This window comes from Cnephaeus nilssonii, assembly GCF_951640355.1.
Source record: "Cnephaeus nilssonii genome assembly, chromosome: 14".
NCBI lineage: Eukaryota > Metazoa > Chordata > Mammalia > Chiroptera > Vespertilionidae > Cnephaeus > Cnephaeus nilssonii.
In genome coordinates, this window is record NC_137085.1 from 15,119,861 (window position 1) to 15,139,044 (window position 19,184).

The 19,184-nt window shown below is 39.0% G+C and overlaps 1 protein-coding gene across 2 annotated transcripts in view; it reads left to right on the forward strand.

Annotated features, from left to right (window-relative positions):
• CNTRL (centriolin) overlaps positions 1 to 19,184 on the forward strand; it is an 80,396-nt gene that overhangs the window by 10,976 nt on the left and 50,236 nt on the right. Inside the window, exons 4-10 of one of the 2 annotated variants that reach the window (XM_079790436.1) lie at positions 429 to 559; positions 2,419 to 2,560; positions 5,810 to 5,996; positions 9,611 to 9,804; positions 12,829 to 12,948; positions 14,258 to 14,486; positions 15,842 to 15,951. In XM_079790436.1, the coding sequence (XP_079646562.1) occupies positions 429 to 559; positions 2,419 to 2,560; positions 5,810 to 5,996; positions 9,611 to 9,804; positions 12,829 to 12,948; positions 14,258 to 14,486; positions 15,842 to 15,951 (1,113 nt within the window). The remainder of the gene's footprint in view (positions 1 to 428; positions 560 to 2,418; positions 2,561 to 5,809; positions 5,997 to 9,610; positions 9,805 to 12,828; positions 12,949 to 14,257; positions 14,487 to 15,841; positions 15,952 to 19,184) is intronic. The other variant, XM_079790437.1, reaches the window with a different exon arrangement.

Genomic DNA, 19,184 nt, shown 5'->3' on the forward strand with positions numbered 1-19,184 from the left:
GCTTTTAAACTTGAGGGGAAGATCCAGGAGGGAGAAAGAGATTGAAGATGCAAGAGTATGGGGAAAGGAGCTGGGTAAGGTTATGCAAGAGCCTAAGTCCCTTGTTGAACTTTGAAGAAAGGAGAGGAGGGAGGGAGAAGCATGAAAAAGTTAAGATGGAGGAAAAAGTTAAGTTGAGGTGGGGAATTCTTGTTGGATAGTCTTGGACTTCTTAGTATATAGGTAATGTTTTCCACTTGGAGAGTTTGTGGGCTTGAGGAGAGCTGCTACTCCTGGTCAGGAGAGCCCCTCCAAGACCTTGTGCAGGACAGCAGTAAGGGTGTATTATTCTCTTATGACTGATCAAAATAGCCTCTGATACATGTATTTATATGTTGTGCTTATGTCAGGGCATCTGTTGTATAAAGTATCCATTTGTTTTCAATTAGTATATCGAAAATTTGGAAAAATGTGTTAAACTTGAAGTACTGAATCTCAGCCATAATCTAATAGGGAAGATTGAAAAGTTGGATAAGCTGTTAAAATTACGTGAACTCAACTTATCATATAACAAGATCTGGTAAGTAAGTACTTCTTTAGGTAGCATTGCAGGGTCATTGTCTTTGTTAAAGAGGTAGATTAATGCTGCCCACATTACTGAAAGAAATCTTTGAAGCAGCAGGCACTTTGATCCTTTATTCATTAATAATCTGTCCCTTCACAAATGATAATTGCCTTCATGTTTTGGCATTACTAAAGTATGGAATAATATCTATAGAGTGTTATCAAAGAAGGAGATAATGTTTTTTGAGTACCAAATTTTACCTTAATTCCTTTTTAAAAAAATATATATATTTTATTGATTTTTTACAGAGAGGAAGGGAGAGGGAGGGATAGAGAGTTAGAAACATCGATGAGAGAGAAACATTGATCAGCTGCCTCCTGCACACCCCTTACTGCACACCCCCTACTGCCTCCTGCACACCCCCTCCTGCACATGCCCTTGACTGGAATCGAACCTGGGACCCTTCAGTCCGTAGGCCAACGCTCTATCCACTGAGGAAAACCGGTTAGGGCCTTAATTCCATTTTTGACAGGAAGTTTTCCCAGGTAGTCTTTTGATTCATTGCCTATTATATTAAGAAAGTTGGCCCTAACCGGTTTGGCTCGGTAGATAAGAGTGTTGGCCCGCGGACTGAAAGGTCCCAGATTCGAATCCAGTCAAGGGCATGTACCTTGGTTGCGGGCACATCCCCAGTAAGGGGTGTACAGGAGGCAGCTGATCGATGTTTCTTTCTCATCGATGTTTCTAACTCTCTATCCCTCTCCCTTCCTCTCTGTAAAAATCAATAAAATATTTTAAAAAAAGAAAAAAGAAAAAAAAAAGTTGACATGAAGCAGTATGTTTTAACTCTCATTTTGATGGCAAAGGTATTTCAACTCGTTTTCATCCTGTGTGTTTATCATGATGTTCTTTACTTATTGATATAAGAAATATACTCCCAATCTTGTTTCCATTTCATAATATGTATTACTGTAAGATAGAAACATAATAAAGTTGACTGGCTAAAACTGCACATAAAAACTTGTTATAGACAAAATGATGCAAATGTTTTTGCATCTGTATACTTTCTCTACATTAGACTTGGTATATATAATGACCAAAAAACAACTAACAGTGGCAGAAGTTCTGATATGACAAAAATAAATGGGAAAATAACTGGTTAATGAATCAAATCCTTAATATAAAGTTTGTCTAAAAATAATCTCGATAAAAATAATTTCAATAAAATTAATATGAAAATAAAGAAGCTTGGAAATATTTGCCCAGTATACTTCCCTCTTGATCAAGTAATGAAATTGACAATTAAATTGGAATTAACTTGGGAAAATATTTTATCAGTGATAATTCATCACTACGGGTGATAAATGTTTTATTAATTTAAATATTTTCATTAAAATATTTATGTTTCTAAATACAGTATTATTCTGGGGAGTCCACAAGCTCAAAATGGCAGGCCTATTCTGCTTGCATACCTAATCTTTTGGTAATGATTTAAGATAATAAGGATATCTTCTCTTGTGCAGGGCTGTAACGCTTAGCCCTGTGTGCTGTTGAGTTTTCCAGCTTTCCCACTGCTAGTACTCTTTATAGTGGCTAGTAAGAATGCCACAGACAGACTTTTCTTTTCTGTGGGATCACAAAGTTTGATAGTAAGACAGGTAGGATTCCTGGCAACAGTAATGAAGAGCTTACTAAAACTGTTGTGGTAGATTTTTTTTTAGCTGCTTTTTTGGGTTCTCACTTATGAAAAGGATTGATAAATTATAATTGTGAAAAGTAATCCCACATAAAACAAAGGCTGTTAATTCTAAAAATACAATAGAAGAACTCTATTATGGTACTTACCTAGTTTGACTTTATCCTTTGATTTCCAGCAAAATTGAAGGCATAGAAAATATGTATAATCTGCAAAAGTTAAACCTTGCAGGAAATGAAATTGAACATATTCCAGCATGGTTAGGGAGGAAGTTAAAATCTTTGCGAGTCCTCAATCTGAAAGGCAACAAGATATCATCGGTAAGTTATTCAAAAAATCAAGAATGTTTTTCAATTTTTTGGGCTTGTTAAAAAAAAGATTAAAATTTAAGTTTTTAAAAAATGGGGTCTCTTAAGATCAATGGTCTTTTGATGAAACATTTAATTCAGACATAGCCCTGGATTCTCTAGGGCAGTGATGGGCAACCTTTTGAGCTTGGTGTGTCAAACTTCGCCAAAAAACCGAGCATAACTCAGGTAGTGTGTCACTTTGAGGAAAAAACATTATTCCGCGGTATTTATAGTTTAAATAACATAAATGTTTCATCCTCAGCATGCGGCCGCCTCAGCGGCTGTGTGTCATCAGAAATGGCACTGACACGCGTGTCAGAGGTTCGCCATCACTGCTCTAGGGTAATCCTAATATATAAAAACCCTGGGTCTGTCACATTCACAATGACTGGGAGGCTAAACCAACTGGAAGTCAGTCCTGCAGTCAGTGCTGGGTTGCCGTGGCGACCCAGCACTGACTGCTGAGGGGGCTGTGAATCAGGCCTGGAGAGAGGCCTGAAGAGAGAAGCAGGGTCTGATTTGTAGCCTCTGTGGCAGCTGTTGATCAGCACTTGCCTCTCTCTTTAGCTCTGGGCCTGGTCAGCAGCTACGCCTCCATTTCTCTCCAGGCCTCCACCTGGGCTGCTGATCAGCCCTGCCTTTCTGATCAGGCCCTGTTGATAGGCCCAGAGATGTTGACTGGCATAGAAACCAACCAATCAGAACCAAATCTGGGTCAACTGTGAGGAGCCAATGGCTGCCTAGGAGGCAGAGCTTTTGACACTGACTGGCATAGAAACCGACCAATCAGAACCAAATTGGCCGGCAGAGGAGGGCATTTGGGGGTGAGATCAGGCCTGCAGGGGAGGGCATTTGGGGGTGAGATCAGGCCAGTAGGGGAGAGCAGTTAGGGGTGATCAGGCAGGCAGGGAAGGGCAGATGGGGGTGAGATCAGGCCGGTAGAGGAGGGCAGTTGGGGGTGATCAGGTCGGCAGGGGAGAGCAGTTGGGGTGAGATCAGGCTGGCAGGGGAGGGCCGTTGGGGGCGAGATCAGGCCAGTAGGGGAGGGCAGTTGGGGGCAAAATCAGGCTGGCAGGGGAGGGCAGTTGGGGGCGAAATCAGGCTGGCAGGGGAGGGCAGTTGGGGGCGAAATCAGGCTGGCAGGGAAGGGCAGTTGGGGGTGAAATCAGGCCGGCAGAGGAGGGCAGTTGGGGGCAACCAGGTTGGCAGGGGAGGGCAGTTGGGGGGGACCAGGCCTGCAGGGGAGGGCAGTTGGTGGCCATCAGGCCGGCAGGGGAGGGCAGTTGGGGGTGAAATCAGGCCGGCAGAGGAGGGCAGTTGGGGGCGAAATCAGGCCGCCAGGGGAGGGCAGTTGGGGGCAACCAGGTTGGCAGGGGAGGGCAGTTGGGGGGGACCAGGCCTGCAGGGGAGGGCAGTTGGTGGCCATCAGGCCGGCAGGGGAGGGCAGTTGGAGGGGACCAGGCTTGCAGGGGAGGGCATTTGGGGGTGACCAGGCTGGCAGGGGAGGGCAGTTGGGGGTGAGATCAGGTTGGCAGGGGAGGGTAGTTGGGGGCAACCAGGCCATCAGGGGAGCAGTTAGGGGGTAATCAGGCTGGCAGGCAGAAGCAGTTAGGGGCAATCAGGCAGGCAGGCAGGTGAGCGATTAGGAGCCAGCAGTCCCGGATTGTGAGAGGGATATCCGACTGCTGGTTTAGGCCCGATCCCTGGGGGTTCGTGCACCGGGCCTTTAGTTGAATATAAGCAGTTCTGGTTTTACATGGTTCCATGGTAACTGAGAGTTGACCTCTTAACATTTTCACATCCTTCATTTTATTTGAGACTGAGAACACTGTTGTTAAGGAGAGAGTGCAGGGATTATTTTTACAAAATACTCTGAGTTAGGTACTATAGTTTTATTCCCATTTTTAAGTAAAGTCTCAAGAGAGGTTAAGTCTCTTACTTAAAGTCAAAAACCTTGTACCAGAATTCAGGCTACTGAATTCCTGGAACAGATTTCTTTTTTTCAAATGTATGAATTAATCTCAATAATAGTTTTGGGACTAGCTTTTTATAGTAGAGGGACTTTATCATGGTTCATATAATCTGGTAATGATGTATATTTTTCTGTTGAGTGCAATTTATGATTTTATTTGATATACAGTTAGATGTTCAATAAACATTACTAAGTAAAAACATTAATATACTTGTCTGTAGTAAAATTGGAACAATCTGTTGTAATTTAAAGAACATCAGTCTTAAAATAGAAAATAAAAGATGTGCCTTCTAATATGTATCTAGACTTGCCTTCTGTGACCTTGGAGAATTCCTTCATCTCTCTAAAACTCACTGTTTACTTGGAGAAAACAGTTTCTACCCTGCCTCCTTTACAGGAGTGTTTATAAGCTCAGATGAAATGATAGATGTGAAAATACTTTAAAACAGTAACTCTAAGGTTGTATTCCTTAAACCTTTGTTAGTGGAAACCAGTAATAATAAACAACACTCGTTTAATGCTGTGCAGTTAACACTGTCTATGCTTTCTTATTTCATCTTTATAAAGATCTGATAAGGTGACAGCCCAAGAGCCTCAGAGCCTAAGCCCCATGCCATGTTGCACAGCATAACCTTAGAACTCTTAGGGCTTATGGGCTGATAAGAAGAGAGAGTAATGAATCCAAAGTTTGCCACAAATATTCCTCAAATAGTTGATCCTTAGATAGTACTAAACATTAGCTGATGTCAACAGGAAAATTATTCAATAAATACTTACGATTATTTCTAATTTTGTATCACTTTCTTATCCCACTTCATATTTGACACTAGAGGCCCGGTGCATGAAAGTCGTGCACTGCGGGGGTGGGGGGAGCCCCTCAGCCCAGCCTGCACCCTCTCACAGTCTGGGAGCCCTCGGGGGATGTCCGACTAACAGCTTAGGGCCATCAGTTAGACATCCTTAGTGCTGCCGCGGAGGCGGGAGAGGCTCCTGCCACTGCTGCTGTGCTCACCAGCTGTGAGCCTGGCTTCTGGCTGAGCGGCACTCCCCCTGTGGAAGCGCACTGACCACCAGGGGCAGCTCCTGCATTGAGCGTCTGTCTCCTCATGGTCAGTGCGCATCATAGCGACTGGTCGTTCCGCAGTTTGGTCGATTTGCATATTAGACTTTTATTGTATAGGATTACTTCTGTTAGGTATGTTTATGATTTTTAAATTATACCAATAATTTTATATATGTCATTTCAGCTTCAAGATGTAAGCAGGTTGAAACCACTTCAAGATTTAACTTCTCTGATCCTAGTTGAAAATCCAGTTGTGACCCTTCCTCATTATCTCCAGTTTACCATTTTTCACCTCCGTTCACTAGAAAGTTTGGAAGGTCAGCCAGTAACCACTCAGGACAGACAGGAAGCTTTTGAGAGATTCAGTTTAGGTAAAGTAACTTTAAAAAAAATTTTTTTGGGGGTGGGAGAGGAATAATTTAGAAGTTATCCATAAAAATGTATTATGAACTTTAAAATGCTGTTAAAATTTGCACCATAAATGAAAATGGCACCATAAATCAATTAATTTAATAAATAGTAATTGAGCCAGGCACTGAATCTGGTACCCAGGACACAATGGTGAGCAAGGCATATAGTACTGGTTTTTGTGCAGCTTGCATTTTAGTGGAGAAGATGGACAAAAAATAAGTAAACCCTGATAAAGTAGTAGAGGAGAATCCGCTTTTGGGGAAAGTGGTGTAAAGAAATGGCTCCCTGAAGAAGTAACATTTAAGCTGATGGCAAAGGCAACAATGGAGCGGGAAAAGGAACAGCTTATACTTTGAGGTTGGATAGACCTTGTTGAGTTAGGGAACTGAAAGAAGATGAGTATGACTGGAGGGATAGCTCATGAAAACGTTTGGAGAGATGGGGAGGGGTGAGATAGTGCAGGTCCTTAGGGTTTGGATTTGACTTCAGGTGCAGAAGAAAGCCATTGACAGTTTTTAACTGTCATGAGCAAGTTTATTATATATTAAGATTATTTTTTATACAGTATGGAGAATGATTTGGAGCAGAATAAAATGGAGCTATAGGGACATATGAGGAGGCTATTGCAGAAATCTAGGCTAGAAATGTTGATGGCTTGTATTTAGGTGATGGGTATGGTATTGATGGATCAGTTTTGGAGGTTCAGCAGCACTTTCTAATGGATTGGAAATTCCCAGACATTTGACTTGAGTAAGTGCTTGGATGGTGATGTTAAATATAAAAATGGGAGAACTTGGAATGCTGAATTTGAATGTGAGACAGACAAGAAGAATTAGAAATGTGAATCTGGAGTTCAAAGAGGTCAGTACTAGAGATATAAATTTAGGAGTCATCAGCATAAAAATTAATTTCACCAAAATCATTGAACTCACCCAGACAGGGGTTAGGATGAGCAAGAAGGAGAGCCAGCTAAGGAAACTTAGAAAGAGAGGTCAGCAAGGTAGGAGGAAACCAAGAAATAGTGGGTTGCAAAAGCCCAGAGAGGAAGGTTTCAAGAGAGGAAGTGGCCAGCTATGTTGAATGTTGCTGATACAGGAAGAAGTAAATGAGCACAGAGAAAGTGCCTTAGATTGGCAACATAGGATAATCTTCACAAGAGAAGTTAAGGCGTGGTTAGGACAGATGCTAGATTATAGATGGAAGAGTGAATGGGAAGAAGACATTTGGGTTAAGATTTGAAATTTTCTCTCCTAATGCCTAATAAATGAGTTAAAAAAATTAAAAGTTTAAAAAGTTTCACCAATAGCTTCTAGATCAGGAAGTGGGCAGAAGCCAATACTGTAAACCTCAAAATTAGTAATTAAAGAAACAAAGAATATTCAAAAGCAGAGTTGGAGAGACAAATCATGGCTCAGTTCTTTTGATCCTTGAGAAGACATGGAGATGAGATCAGAGAAAAAAAAGGAAGTCTTTTGATGAAAGAGGAACGGACACTTTCTCCATCAGAAGGGAGAGAAGATGTGTGCAAGTGTGGGTAGTTTTGTTGCTTTAATAGTGGGGAAAATGAGGAAGTTTCCACTGGTGGGGTCTGTTCTGTCATGAAATATGAGGTCATCAACTGAGAAAGAAAATAGAAGGAATATGGGGGGGTTTGTAGAGAAAGAGGAAGGTATGAAATATCCATTTTAGAATGTTAGGAAATGAGTTTGTGTATTCAACCATTTGAAATTGATGTTAGTCTACTTTGACTTACAAAAATGAAGATTTCACCCGTTGGTGTGGCTCAATGGTTGAGCGTCCATCTATGAACCAGGATTCCTGGTCAGGGCACATGCCTGGGTTGCAGGCTTGATCCCCAGTGGGGGGCGTGCAGGAGGCAGCCAATTGATAGTTCTCTCTCATCATTGGTATTTTTTAAAAAATATATATTTCATTGATTTTTTTACAGAGAGGAAGGGAGAGGGATAGAGAGTTGGAAACATCGATGAGAGAGAAACATCGATCAGCTGCCTCCTGCACACCTCCCACTGGGGATGTGCCCGCAACCAAGGTATATGCCCTTGACCGGAATCGAACCTGGGACCCTTGAGTCCACAGGCCAACGCTCTATCCACTGAGCCAAACTGGTTAGGGCCATCATTGGTATTTTTATATCTATCTCCCTCTCCCTTCCTCTCTGAAATCAATAAAAATATACTTTAAAAAAATGAAGGTTTCGTATGGTTTGAACCAAAACATGAGAAATATAAATTTTTATTAGTTTGAAATTCCCCTTAACTCCACATTTATTACCCTGAAATTTATGTTTTAGAATCATTAAGAATATAAATAATGCAAAGAAAAGTCATCATATAAATATTGTCTTGGAGAAAATGTTTAAATTACGATTCATTTATGATTTGGAATATTAATTAAGAGCCTTTAATGTGCTGAGCTCTTGGAATTCATTGGTGAGCTAGATAGGTGCAATTTCTGCTTTCACAAAGCTTTAGTGGGAAGGGCAGATAGCCAAACTATTTGATCACATTGTACAATTCCCTATGTGATGAAGGGCATAACAGAGGTGCAGAGTGGTCTGAGAACATTCCTGAGAAGCATCTAACCTGGGGCCAAGGGACAGTTAGGGCAGACTTTTCAAAATATTTCTAAAATGAAGACCTGGAGGATGCAAAATATTCTAGTCGTAGATAGAAGACAGTTCCAAGTGGAAGGTATGAATAAAAGCCTTCAGGTGAGAAGAGGAATTACAAATTTGAAGAATTAAAATCATTTCAGAAAGGCTGCAGTGAGTTGTACTTGCAAGTGAGGCTGGAGAGGGAGTTTGGGACCAAATCATGGAAGAGCCTTGTCATTCTTCATGTAGGCTTTTTGGATCCTATCCTGAGCATAATGGGGAGCAGCCTTTGAAGGATTTTAAGATAGCATAGTATTTTGTAAACATGCTTGCAGCTGCCTTTAATGTGTAATTACTAATATAAAATAAAAAAATCGCATATTTTTTTTACAAGAAGAGAACAGGAAAAAACCTCATTTATCAATATACTAATTGAATCAAATACTTGGAAGAAAAATGTTACCTTTAAAATTGTTATCCAAATTATGACTTCTTACCTTTTAATTAAATCACTCTAGTTCAAGATATTCTCCCCCCACAAAAAAAAAACAACAGACACACAAGTTATTCATAGTGAATAATGTTTTAAAATGGATTTTTAGAGAGAGGAAGGGGGAGAGAGAGAGATTGAACTGTTGCCTCCCATATGCACCTGACTCCCATATGCACCTGATTTGTAAATATAGATTATATAATGTTATAACAATATAACATTTGCTATAACAATATAACAAATATAGATTATATAATGTTATAACAAACCTGCAGCCCAATTTGTGCACTGACTGGGAATCAAACCTGCCACCACACCAGCCAGGGCTCATAGTGAATAATTTTAAAAGTAGAATTCTATTTGCACTATTCTAACTAATTTAGTTAAGTATTTAGTTAAGTAATATTCTTACCTTTCTTCGACTAGGCAGTATAATGTTCAATAAACTATTAAATTTGTATTGGCAGAAGAAGTAGAAAGATTGGAAAAAGACCTGGAAAAGAAGATAATGGAAACTGAAGAGCTGAAGAGCAAACAAACAAAGTTCCTGGAGGAAATTAAAAATCAAGATAAATTGAACAAATCATTAAAAGAGGAGGCCATGTTACAAAAACAGAGCTGTGAGGAGCTAGAGAGTAACCTAAACACGAAAAATGAATTGGTAAGTTTATATTTTACATTGCTTTGACTATTTATGTTATCTTAAAATAGAGAATTTTTTGTTTTGGGATTTAAAAACACAACTTTCTGACTACAGAATGGGGAAGATGTGGTTTAACAGAAATATGTGCAAAAGATTTTAAAAGTTGTATTTGACTGGTACTTATGATATGGCTGCCCAAAAGATGAATGCTATCTTGAACTGCACTATGTGAAGTGCAGTAACTAGAACAAAGGAGGGAAGTGAAGCCTTTCACTATGAAGAGCTGGTCAGACTACCCATAGATGTGTATATATTTTTAACAACAACATTGTTGATAAGACTGTACACTGGCAAAAACTTTCAGAAGGCAATTTGGCAAAATTATCCAAATTTAAATGGACATACCTAAGTCCTATATATTGGAAATGCGATATGTGTTTATATATTATAATATTTAATTATTATTATATAATTGTTATAACATTATATAATCTATATTTACAATAAGATGTTCTGTAGAAATGGTAGCAAGAATATGTAAAGATATTGTATATTTGCATACATACATATATAAATATGCATATGCATAAGTCTTCATGTAATAGGTCAACCTATAAAAGAAATGTAGTAACATTGAAGTAAAACTTCTGGTGACCATTAAACAATAATAGTCTCCCTCTCCTGCCACCAACAAATATTAACTTTGATTATCTTTAACATTAATATTGCTCTTTGTCTTTTCAAAAGTTACTTAAGTCCTGTTCTTTAATTTCCTCATTTTTAAAATGAGGGTGACTTATGTGTCCTGCCAGTCTCTCAGAGTTGTGAGGACTTAATGAGGTAATGAATGTGAAAATAATTTGAAATGAATCCAGCTAAGTAATGCAAGGTGGTAAATCTGTAACTTGTAGAATGATAATAAAATATGTCCATATAAGAACAATGCAAGTACTAATAACTATCTTTTTTAGGTAAGTTGTCAGTAAAGAGCCATTTACATTATTACAGCCTCACTCTCTAGATTTCTCCTGGTGATGGTTTCTGTTTGCTTCTTTCTCCATTTAGCTTTTGTCTTGGTTTCTTGCAGACACTTTTCTGCTGATTCTTTATTCTTCCTTAAAGGTAGCTCCTTCAGGACTGAATTGTACACTATGTTTTTCATGGTTTGCATGATAACTTGTATTAATAAGCTTGTGTATATTTTAAGTTTTGAAACTGGTTTGCCTGTCCAAGAAATGTGCTTGTGTATGTTTTTTTTTTTTTAATGGATGTATGTATAGGAGAGTGACTTTGAATGTCGGGGGAAAGAATTTGTATTATTTTTCCTATTGGTAAAAATGTTAGCTTCAGTCAGCTCTTGATTATCCACAGCTAATGCTATAACTAGCCTACTTCCCAGGTCCTTTGACTCCTAATTTGCTCTTATTTATGCATTTCCTCAATGGGCATTTATTGAATGTTTACTGTATACTAAACCTAATGCTATAAAAGACACAAAGGTGCTTTAAGATGCATATTTATTATTATTTGCCTGCAGAGACCAGTCCATGCATTCTCCATGATTCCAATCATATTGGCCTTTGTTTGGCCATATTGCCAGTGATCTTTAGGAGAGAAGCCCAAGATTAGTTGATACTGTTGGTTGTGAGTTGCTTTCTTGAAACTTGGGGGCTTATGAGCATTCACTGAAAGAGCATCAATGTGGGAAATGTGCTAGAAACCCTGCAGCAGGACATCGGAGGCAGTGTAGTAAATAGACAGTGTTAGGTTTTAAAACAGGATACTTAGAATTGAACTCTGCCTCTTCCACAACACGCTGTGCAACTGGGCAGGATATTTAACCTCTCTGTGCAGCTTTTATCATCACATAAGGTACTTGAGAAGATTCAGTGAGAAAGCACAGGTAATATGCTTAGCACTGTGTCTGGCACACTCGATCAAGATTACTTCTTACCTAGCTTAGCATTACTTTCCTTTGATGGATAATCAGGAGGTGACTGTAAGCTAAATCATGCACGACTTTGATTCCCTGGGCCTTGTAAAATGTTTATGTTTGTTTATTTTTCATTCTCTTGAGCTTGCAGTTTTATATTAATAGAGTTTTTATGCATGGTTTTTGGTCTGGTATCTACTATCAAACCCTGACAAAAAAAAAAAAAGGTGAAAATCACTTAGTAGACCTTTGAAATGAACTCAAAGGATCGGCGTAATAGAAAGGGGACTGGTACTGATAGTTAATAAACTATTTAGCTTCTGCCACTAATCTAATATGTGACTTTGACAAGCCAGTTCACCAATCTGGGATTCAATTTTTTAATTTACAAATTCAGAGAACTAGGTTGGATCTTTTTTTAATTCTAGCTCCAAAAATTTCTAAGAATAACTAAAAAGTTGTATTTATAGTAGAATTACTTTATTAAAAATTTAATGCTACATATTTGGATCTGATTGATCTTAATCACATTTCTTACCCTCTATTACAAAGAATAATATTCTGAAAACTTAAAACTGAAATGCCATTAGCAAAAATACTACAGCAATAACAGTACAGCAGTTAAAACCAAACTCTTATTTTCATCCTTCTTATTCCTCCTCCTGATTCCTCTATAATTGATGTTAAGTAACATTTCCTTGCATGATTTGAAGCTATCATTAAAATCATAGAGTGAGTTAAATTAGTGCTAATTATTGGGAAATCAGGAAGCAAGTACTTAGCAGACTAGTTACTTCAAAAATTATTGATACAGAGGTATTTTCATGTTTGGATAAAGCAAATTTAAATGATTTTTAAAATCTTCATTCATTGCATCCTGTAATAGCATATAAACTTCAAAGGTCTTTTATGTGATCTCTTATTAAGTGATACTTTTGTATTTCATTATTTATAATACTTTAGAATTATGATAAGATGCTCTGAATGTTGTGCTATTTGCTGTGGGGTTTAAAACAATCTACTAATTATGATTAGAACCATTGTACCATTGTACCTTTATACTAACTTACTGACACTATATGTTGTCTCATATCAAATTGGGCCAATAGCTAAAACAGAAGACCATGGAACTAACGCGAGCATGTCAGAAACAGTATGAGCTGGAACAGGAATTGGCCTTTTATAAAATCGATGCCAAATTTGAGCCACTAAATTATTATCCATCAGAGGTGAGTTGTTTTAACCTTTCAGTAATCCGAAGTTAAAGCCAGCATATAGTGGGGCAGAGGAGGGCAGGTGGTAGAGACTTTCAAGGGAGTTTATCAATAATCACTCTATTTTCTTGTTATGAGGGCATCAGCAGAGTAAATATATTTTGGTTGAATCTGAGGATTATTCAGCTCAGTAAGTAGAGCAGTATCAAAAACAGGCAAAAAGCCCAGAAGGATCTTTACCTATAGCTGTATTCATAGCCCAAAGCAGCTTTCCAACCCTCAATTACCTCACTCAAGAGTATGGCTGATCATCTCCCTTAAACCTAAACTTCCAGAAAAAGTACATTGCCTGCTGGACAATCATGGAATAGTCAGCACTATACATTGTTCAATAATCACTGGTCCAGTATTAGTCAACCATTATTTATACAAATGCCATAAGTGTTATTGCAAAAGAAAAAAGCATCTTAACTTCTAAGACCCAGTGATTCCAACCAACAACATATTCTTTAGTTAAAAATGCAATTATTAAAATTTATTAAACTGAGATTTTACTTATATATCAGCCAAGAAACCAAGATAAAGTACCTAGATTTCTGATTTGAAAGAGCACTGCTAAAAATCACATAACTGAAGATAGTTCTTTTATCAATCAAAGCTCACCTTTTGGAAATAGGAGGAGATATCCTTGGAGACCAGTTTTTGCTCTAGTTCTTTTTTGGTTTATTAAGAATAAAAGAATAGCCCTCACCGGTTTGGCCTGCGGACTGAAAGGTCCCAGGTTCGATTCCGGTCAAGAGCATGTACCGTGGTTGCAGGCACATCCCCAGTAGGGAGTATTGCAGGAGGCAGCTAATCGATGTTTCCCTCTCATTTATATTTCTAACTCTCTGTCCCTCTGCCTTGCTCTCTGTAAAAAATCAATTAAAAAAATGTATTTTTAAAAATAATAAAAGAATAGCCTGGCTGGCATGGCTTAGTGGTTGAGTGTCAACCTATGAACCAGGAGGTCAAGGTTTGATTCCCCATCAGGGCACATGCCTGGGTTGCAGGCTCTATCCCCAATAGGGGGGCAGCCTATCAATGATCTCTCATCAGTGATATTTCTATATCTGTCTCCCTCTCCCTTCCTCTCTGGAATCAATAAAAAAATATATTTTTAAAAAGAATAGAATAATGATATATATATTTTTAACTTCTAGGCATGTAGGATTATAATTTAGGCAGTTCTATGATATGTTACACTAATAAAATGAATAATGTCACTTGACTGCTTATAAGTTACTTATTAAACCATATATCTGTTCATTTATTTTGCTTTTAGTATGTTGAAATTGATAAAGCCCCAGATGAAAGCCCTTATATTGGCAAATCTAGATACAAGAGAAATATGTTTACCAGAGAAAGTTACATTATTGATAAAGCCCAGCCAATAAAGATCAAGAAGATGGAGCCAGATGAAGGGGAACAACCTATAAATGAGCAGAAGAACTTGAGAGCCCATATGCCACTGGACATACAGTTGGAAGACAAAGAAAGAAAAATAAGTGCAGGTTTTAAAAAGTTATTTTAAATTCTTTAAAAATATAAAAACGTTGAATGTGTAGGCAAATTGTGTTTTACTAGTATATTCTTTTAGTTAACATGCTGAAGGCATTTATTAAGTTGTTGTTTACATCAAAAGTTTAAAACAAAAGTAGTGATTTATTGAACAGATTTTTTTTTAAATTTCTATTATGAGAGTAATTTGATGGGAATATATCCAGGGGGTACAAGAATGCTTAAATCTGCTCCTGCCAACAGATCCTTCTTACCATTGGAGCTATACATGCAAAAGCCTAATTAGTAATACTTGAAGCAAGTGAAGTACCACTTTATTACTATTCATGTAGCCAAAACCTAAAGCAGTGCTTTGGATAAGCTGGATCAGTGCAATCTCCTTAGGCTTGAGCCTGAGGCTGGCCTTTGACTCTTCCCAACCTGTCCCACATTCCACCTCCTCAAACTTCTCTCCTACCCCCCAAACCCCAAAACATCTAATTCAAGGGATCTTACAAAGAAGTAGTTAATCCAACAGGGCACTTAGAGACTCTGACAATGACAAACTCTGAGTCCACTTACCCACTCAGCTGCATGGATATGAAAGAAGGAGAAAACAGACCTGATTTCATGCTTCCCACTAGTAACCATGGCCATTATGGGGCTTTCACCAATCAGATCATCTTCTCTTGGTTGGTAGCTAAATGGAAAATATGGAAGGCCAGTAGAGGTTGACTTGGAGAGGGAAGAAAAGAGACTGAGTTGTCCATGTCTAGATATATACTATATGCCAGGCTCCAGAGGGGAAAGCAAAAGTAAGTCAAACATTTGTGCAGACTAGCTTCAAGGGGCTCATCGTTTAATAGGAGTCAGGGAGAGAGGGAGGGAAAGAAGTTGGAAATGTGAGGTAGAAGGTAATTGATTTGAGATCACTTTAGCTGAGAAAGACTCTTTAGTAGTGAATTTCTTGATATTGAGTCCCTCTAATACAGGTTTTTAAAAATAGCTTGAACCTAATTATAACTTAGGATGTGTAAGTGCATATTTACCAATAAAATCCTTATTCTCCCAAAAGTTCTTTAGTGTTTGAATTATCCAATAAAGCTCCTTTTATGTTAAGAATTTTACAAATTAAAGGATCGATTCTAGTTATATAGCACATTATGAAACTATTCCAAAGATTAATGGAGAGGAAAAGCATCATTGGAAATTTACTTTTTTTATTCCTGTGATATACTAGTATAATTTAATATAATCTATATTTTTAACTGGGGGAAGGAGGTTATTGTGAATTTTAAAAATTTGGTAGAACTTTGAAAATTTAAGATTTTTCTTGTTTGTGTCTGTGTGCATGGTTTTAAATTTGCAGCACAAACTCGACTATTGGAACTGCATGATGAAATAGAAAAGGCAGAACAACAAATTTTAAGAGCTACTGAAGAATTTAAACAACTGGAAGAAGCTATACAGCTTAAAAAAGTATGTAAAAGCAAAGCAGCAATGCTAAGAGGAAATGTAAAAAGTGAACTGTATTTTATACCTTCAAAACCCTGTAAAACAATTCTTAAATTAGTGCTGCCTAATTAATTGTGGAATAACAGATTTCAGAGTCAGATACGGTTTTAGCCTTTCCAGTTACATTTTTCTTCCAATCATGATAACATCCTATTAGCATTTATAATGTAGAAATAAATCACTTATGATTTATGTAAAAAGATGTATTTGGTCTACTTTTACTATAAGAGCACCTATATTACCCAGGGAAGTTGCTTCTTGATATATCTCCTAATTTAATTAAGAACTCCTTACCTTTAAGATCCTGGGATCTAGATTAAGAGCCAGAAGACATTTCTACTACACCATGACCATTATCAAGCAAGCAGCAGAAATGTAAATGATATAAAATATGGTGTACAAAAATATGGAAGTGATACATTCAGAAATTACAAAATGTATCATGAAGAAGTAAGCAGTTCAAACTCATGGTGTAATTGCATAGGGAGAAAATTCAAAAAAGGAAGTATTTGACATTTTAGTTTTTAAGTGTGTAAAGGTTTTAGTTATTTGCAACTTTTAAAAATCAATATTTCAAAATTTTGATGGTAATTGCATTCATTATTATAATAGGTAGGACAAGAATGTAAAGTCCAAATTGATTCAAGTTTATTGGAAACTTACTGTATAGCAGTTGCTGACTGGGCCCTGAGTAAATGAGCAAAACAGATATGTGTCTCTTCCTCATGGATAGGAAATAGGTAAAAAGCAAGTAAAAAAAGAAAAAAAGAAATGTATAGTTAAACAATATAAATGTTGTAGGAAACAAATAGAAAATTAGAAGAGACAATAAAAGGATATAATTTAAATTGTGGGACCCCACAAAGTCCTCTCTGAAGAGGTGATATTTAAGCTGAGACCCAAAGGATGAGAGAAAACCAGCAAGACAGAGTTAGGAGACAGGTATTTCAGGCAGAGGTAACAGTGTGTGCAAAGACCTTCAAACTAAAAGATTCCTCTAAGCATGTCAAACGTGTGGCTGGTGGGCCGAATGCCTCGTAAATGAGTTTGACAAACTTGCTCTACAGCTTGAGGGAGTATAGTGGAAAATGAGGTTAAAGTCCATGCCAGGCTTCATAGGCCATTTTAAAGGGTTTGAATTTTGTTCTGATTGTAATGGGAAACCTTTGAAGGACTTTAGGTAGTAGAGTGGCTGATCCTATTTGTATTTATATAAGAGCATTCTGGCTACTGCAAGAGTGAAGTGAGAGGTGGAAAGAATGGAGTTGTGTGCAGCTGTTAGGAGGCTATTTATACAGGCAAAAGTTGATAATGGCTTGGACTAGGAAGGCGATGGTGAGCATGGAGAGAAAGCACTGATTCTAGGTAAAATTTGGCAGTAGAACTGATTGATAGGTCTTAAAGATGGATTGAAAGTGGGAGATGGCCCTGACCAGTGCAGCTCGGTGGTTGAAGTTTCCCTCCTCCCCACTCTACGCGGAATGGTCTCCAGTTTGATTTCTGGTCAAGAGCACATACCTGGGTTGCAGGTTAAATCCCTGGCCCCAGTCAGGGTATGTGTGGGAGGCAACCAATTGATGTGTCTCTCACATTGATGTTTCTCTCTCTCTCTCTCTCTCTTTCTCTCTCCCCACCCCCCTCCGCGCTCTCCCTATCCCCTGCCCTCTTCCACTTTTCTAAAAATCAATGGAAAAAATATCCTCCGATGAGGATTAAAAAGAAAAAAGAAAGTGGGAGATGAGGTGTAAGGAGCTAACAAGAATGATTTTAATAATTAAATAAGAATGTTTTGTAATAGTACTGGCTAAAGTTTTATATAGCAAATTGATAGATGTAAATAATGGACATAATTTTTAAACAAAATGTGCTTGGTAAAAGTTATTTTAAATGAGTATAAATCTAAATTTTTCATGATACTATTAATTTGCTTATAACATGGGTAAGTACAATGTAAATACTGTATAAAGTCAGCTACCATTAATATGGTTATTAATACTTTATAAGTTGCTTATACTAGAGTGACAACTTTATTTTTACCTACTTATTTTATTAAAGTTTATTAGTTTTCATAAACTTTTATAAAATAAGATTTTCTACATATATGGAGCATAAAAGTATCCTATCTAATAAACGAGTAATATGCAAATTGACCATCACTCCAACACACAAGATGGCCACCCCCATGTGGTCTAAGATGGCCGCCCCCATGTGGACACAAGATGGCCATCACAAGATGGCCGGCAGGGGAGGGCAGTTGTGGGCAATCAGGCCAGCAGGGGAGGACAGTTGGGAGGGACCAGGCCTGCAAGGGAGGGCAGTTGGGGGCGACCAGGCCTGCAGAGGAGGACAGTTGGGGGGGACCCAGGCCTGCAGAGGAGGGCAGTTGAGGGGGACCAGGCCTGCAGGGGAGGGTAGTTGGGGGGAACCAGGCTTGCAGGGAAGGGCAGTTGGGGGCAACCAGGCCTGCAGGGGAGGGCATTTGGTGGGGAACAGGCCTGCAGAGGAGGCAGTTGGGAGGGACCAGGCCTGCAGGGGAGGGCAGTTAGGGGAACCAGGCCTGCAGGGGAGGGCAGTTGGGGGGAAGCAGGCCGGCAGGGGAGAGCAGTTAGGGGTGACCAGGCTGGCAGGGGAGGACAGTTAGGGGTGACTGTGCTGGCAGGGGAGGGCAGTTGGGGGGGACTAGGCCTGCAGGGGAGGGCAGTTGGGGGCAACCAGGCCTGCAGGGGAGGACAGTTAGGGGCAACCAGGCTGGCAGGGGAGGGCAGTTAGGCATGACCAGGCTGGTAGGGGAGGGCAGTTAGGGGCAATCGGGCCAGCAGGGGAGCAGTTAAGCGTAGATTAGGCTGGCAGGGGAGTGGTTAGGGGGTGATCAGGCTGTCAGGCAGAAGTGGTTAGGGGCAATCAGGCAGGTAGGCAGACGAGCGGTTGGGAGCCAGCAGTCCTGGATTGTGAGGGGGATTTCCGACTGCCTGTTTAGGTGGGATTGGGCCTAAATGGGCAGTGGGACATCCCTCAAGGGGTCCCAGATTGGAGAGGGTGCAGACTGGGCTGAGGGACACCCCTCCGCCCCATGCACGAATTTTGTGCATTGGGCCTCTAGTAAGGTATAAATGCCTAGATAACTCCTACATTTTACTGTTATTTAAAGAACGGATAGAGCATAGAATACCTTTAAATTGTAAAAGTTGTTTTCTTTA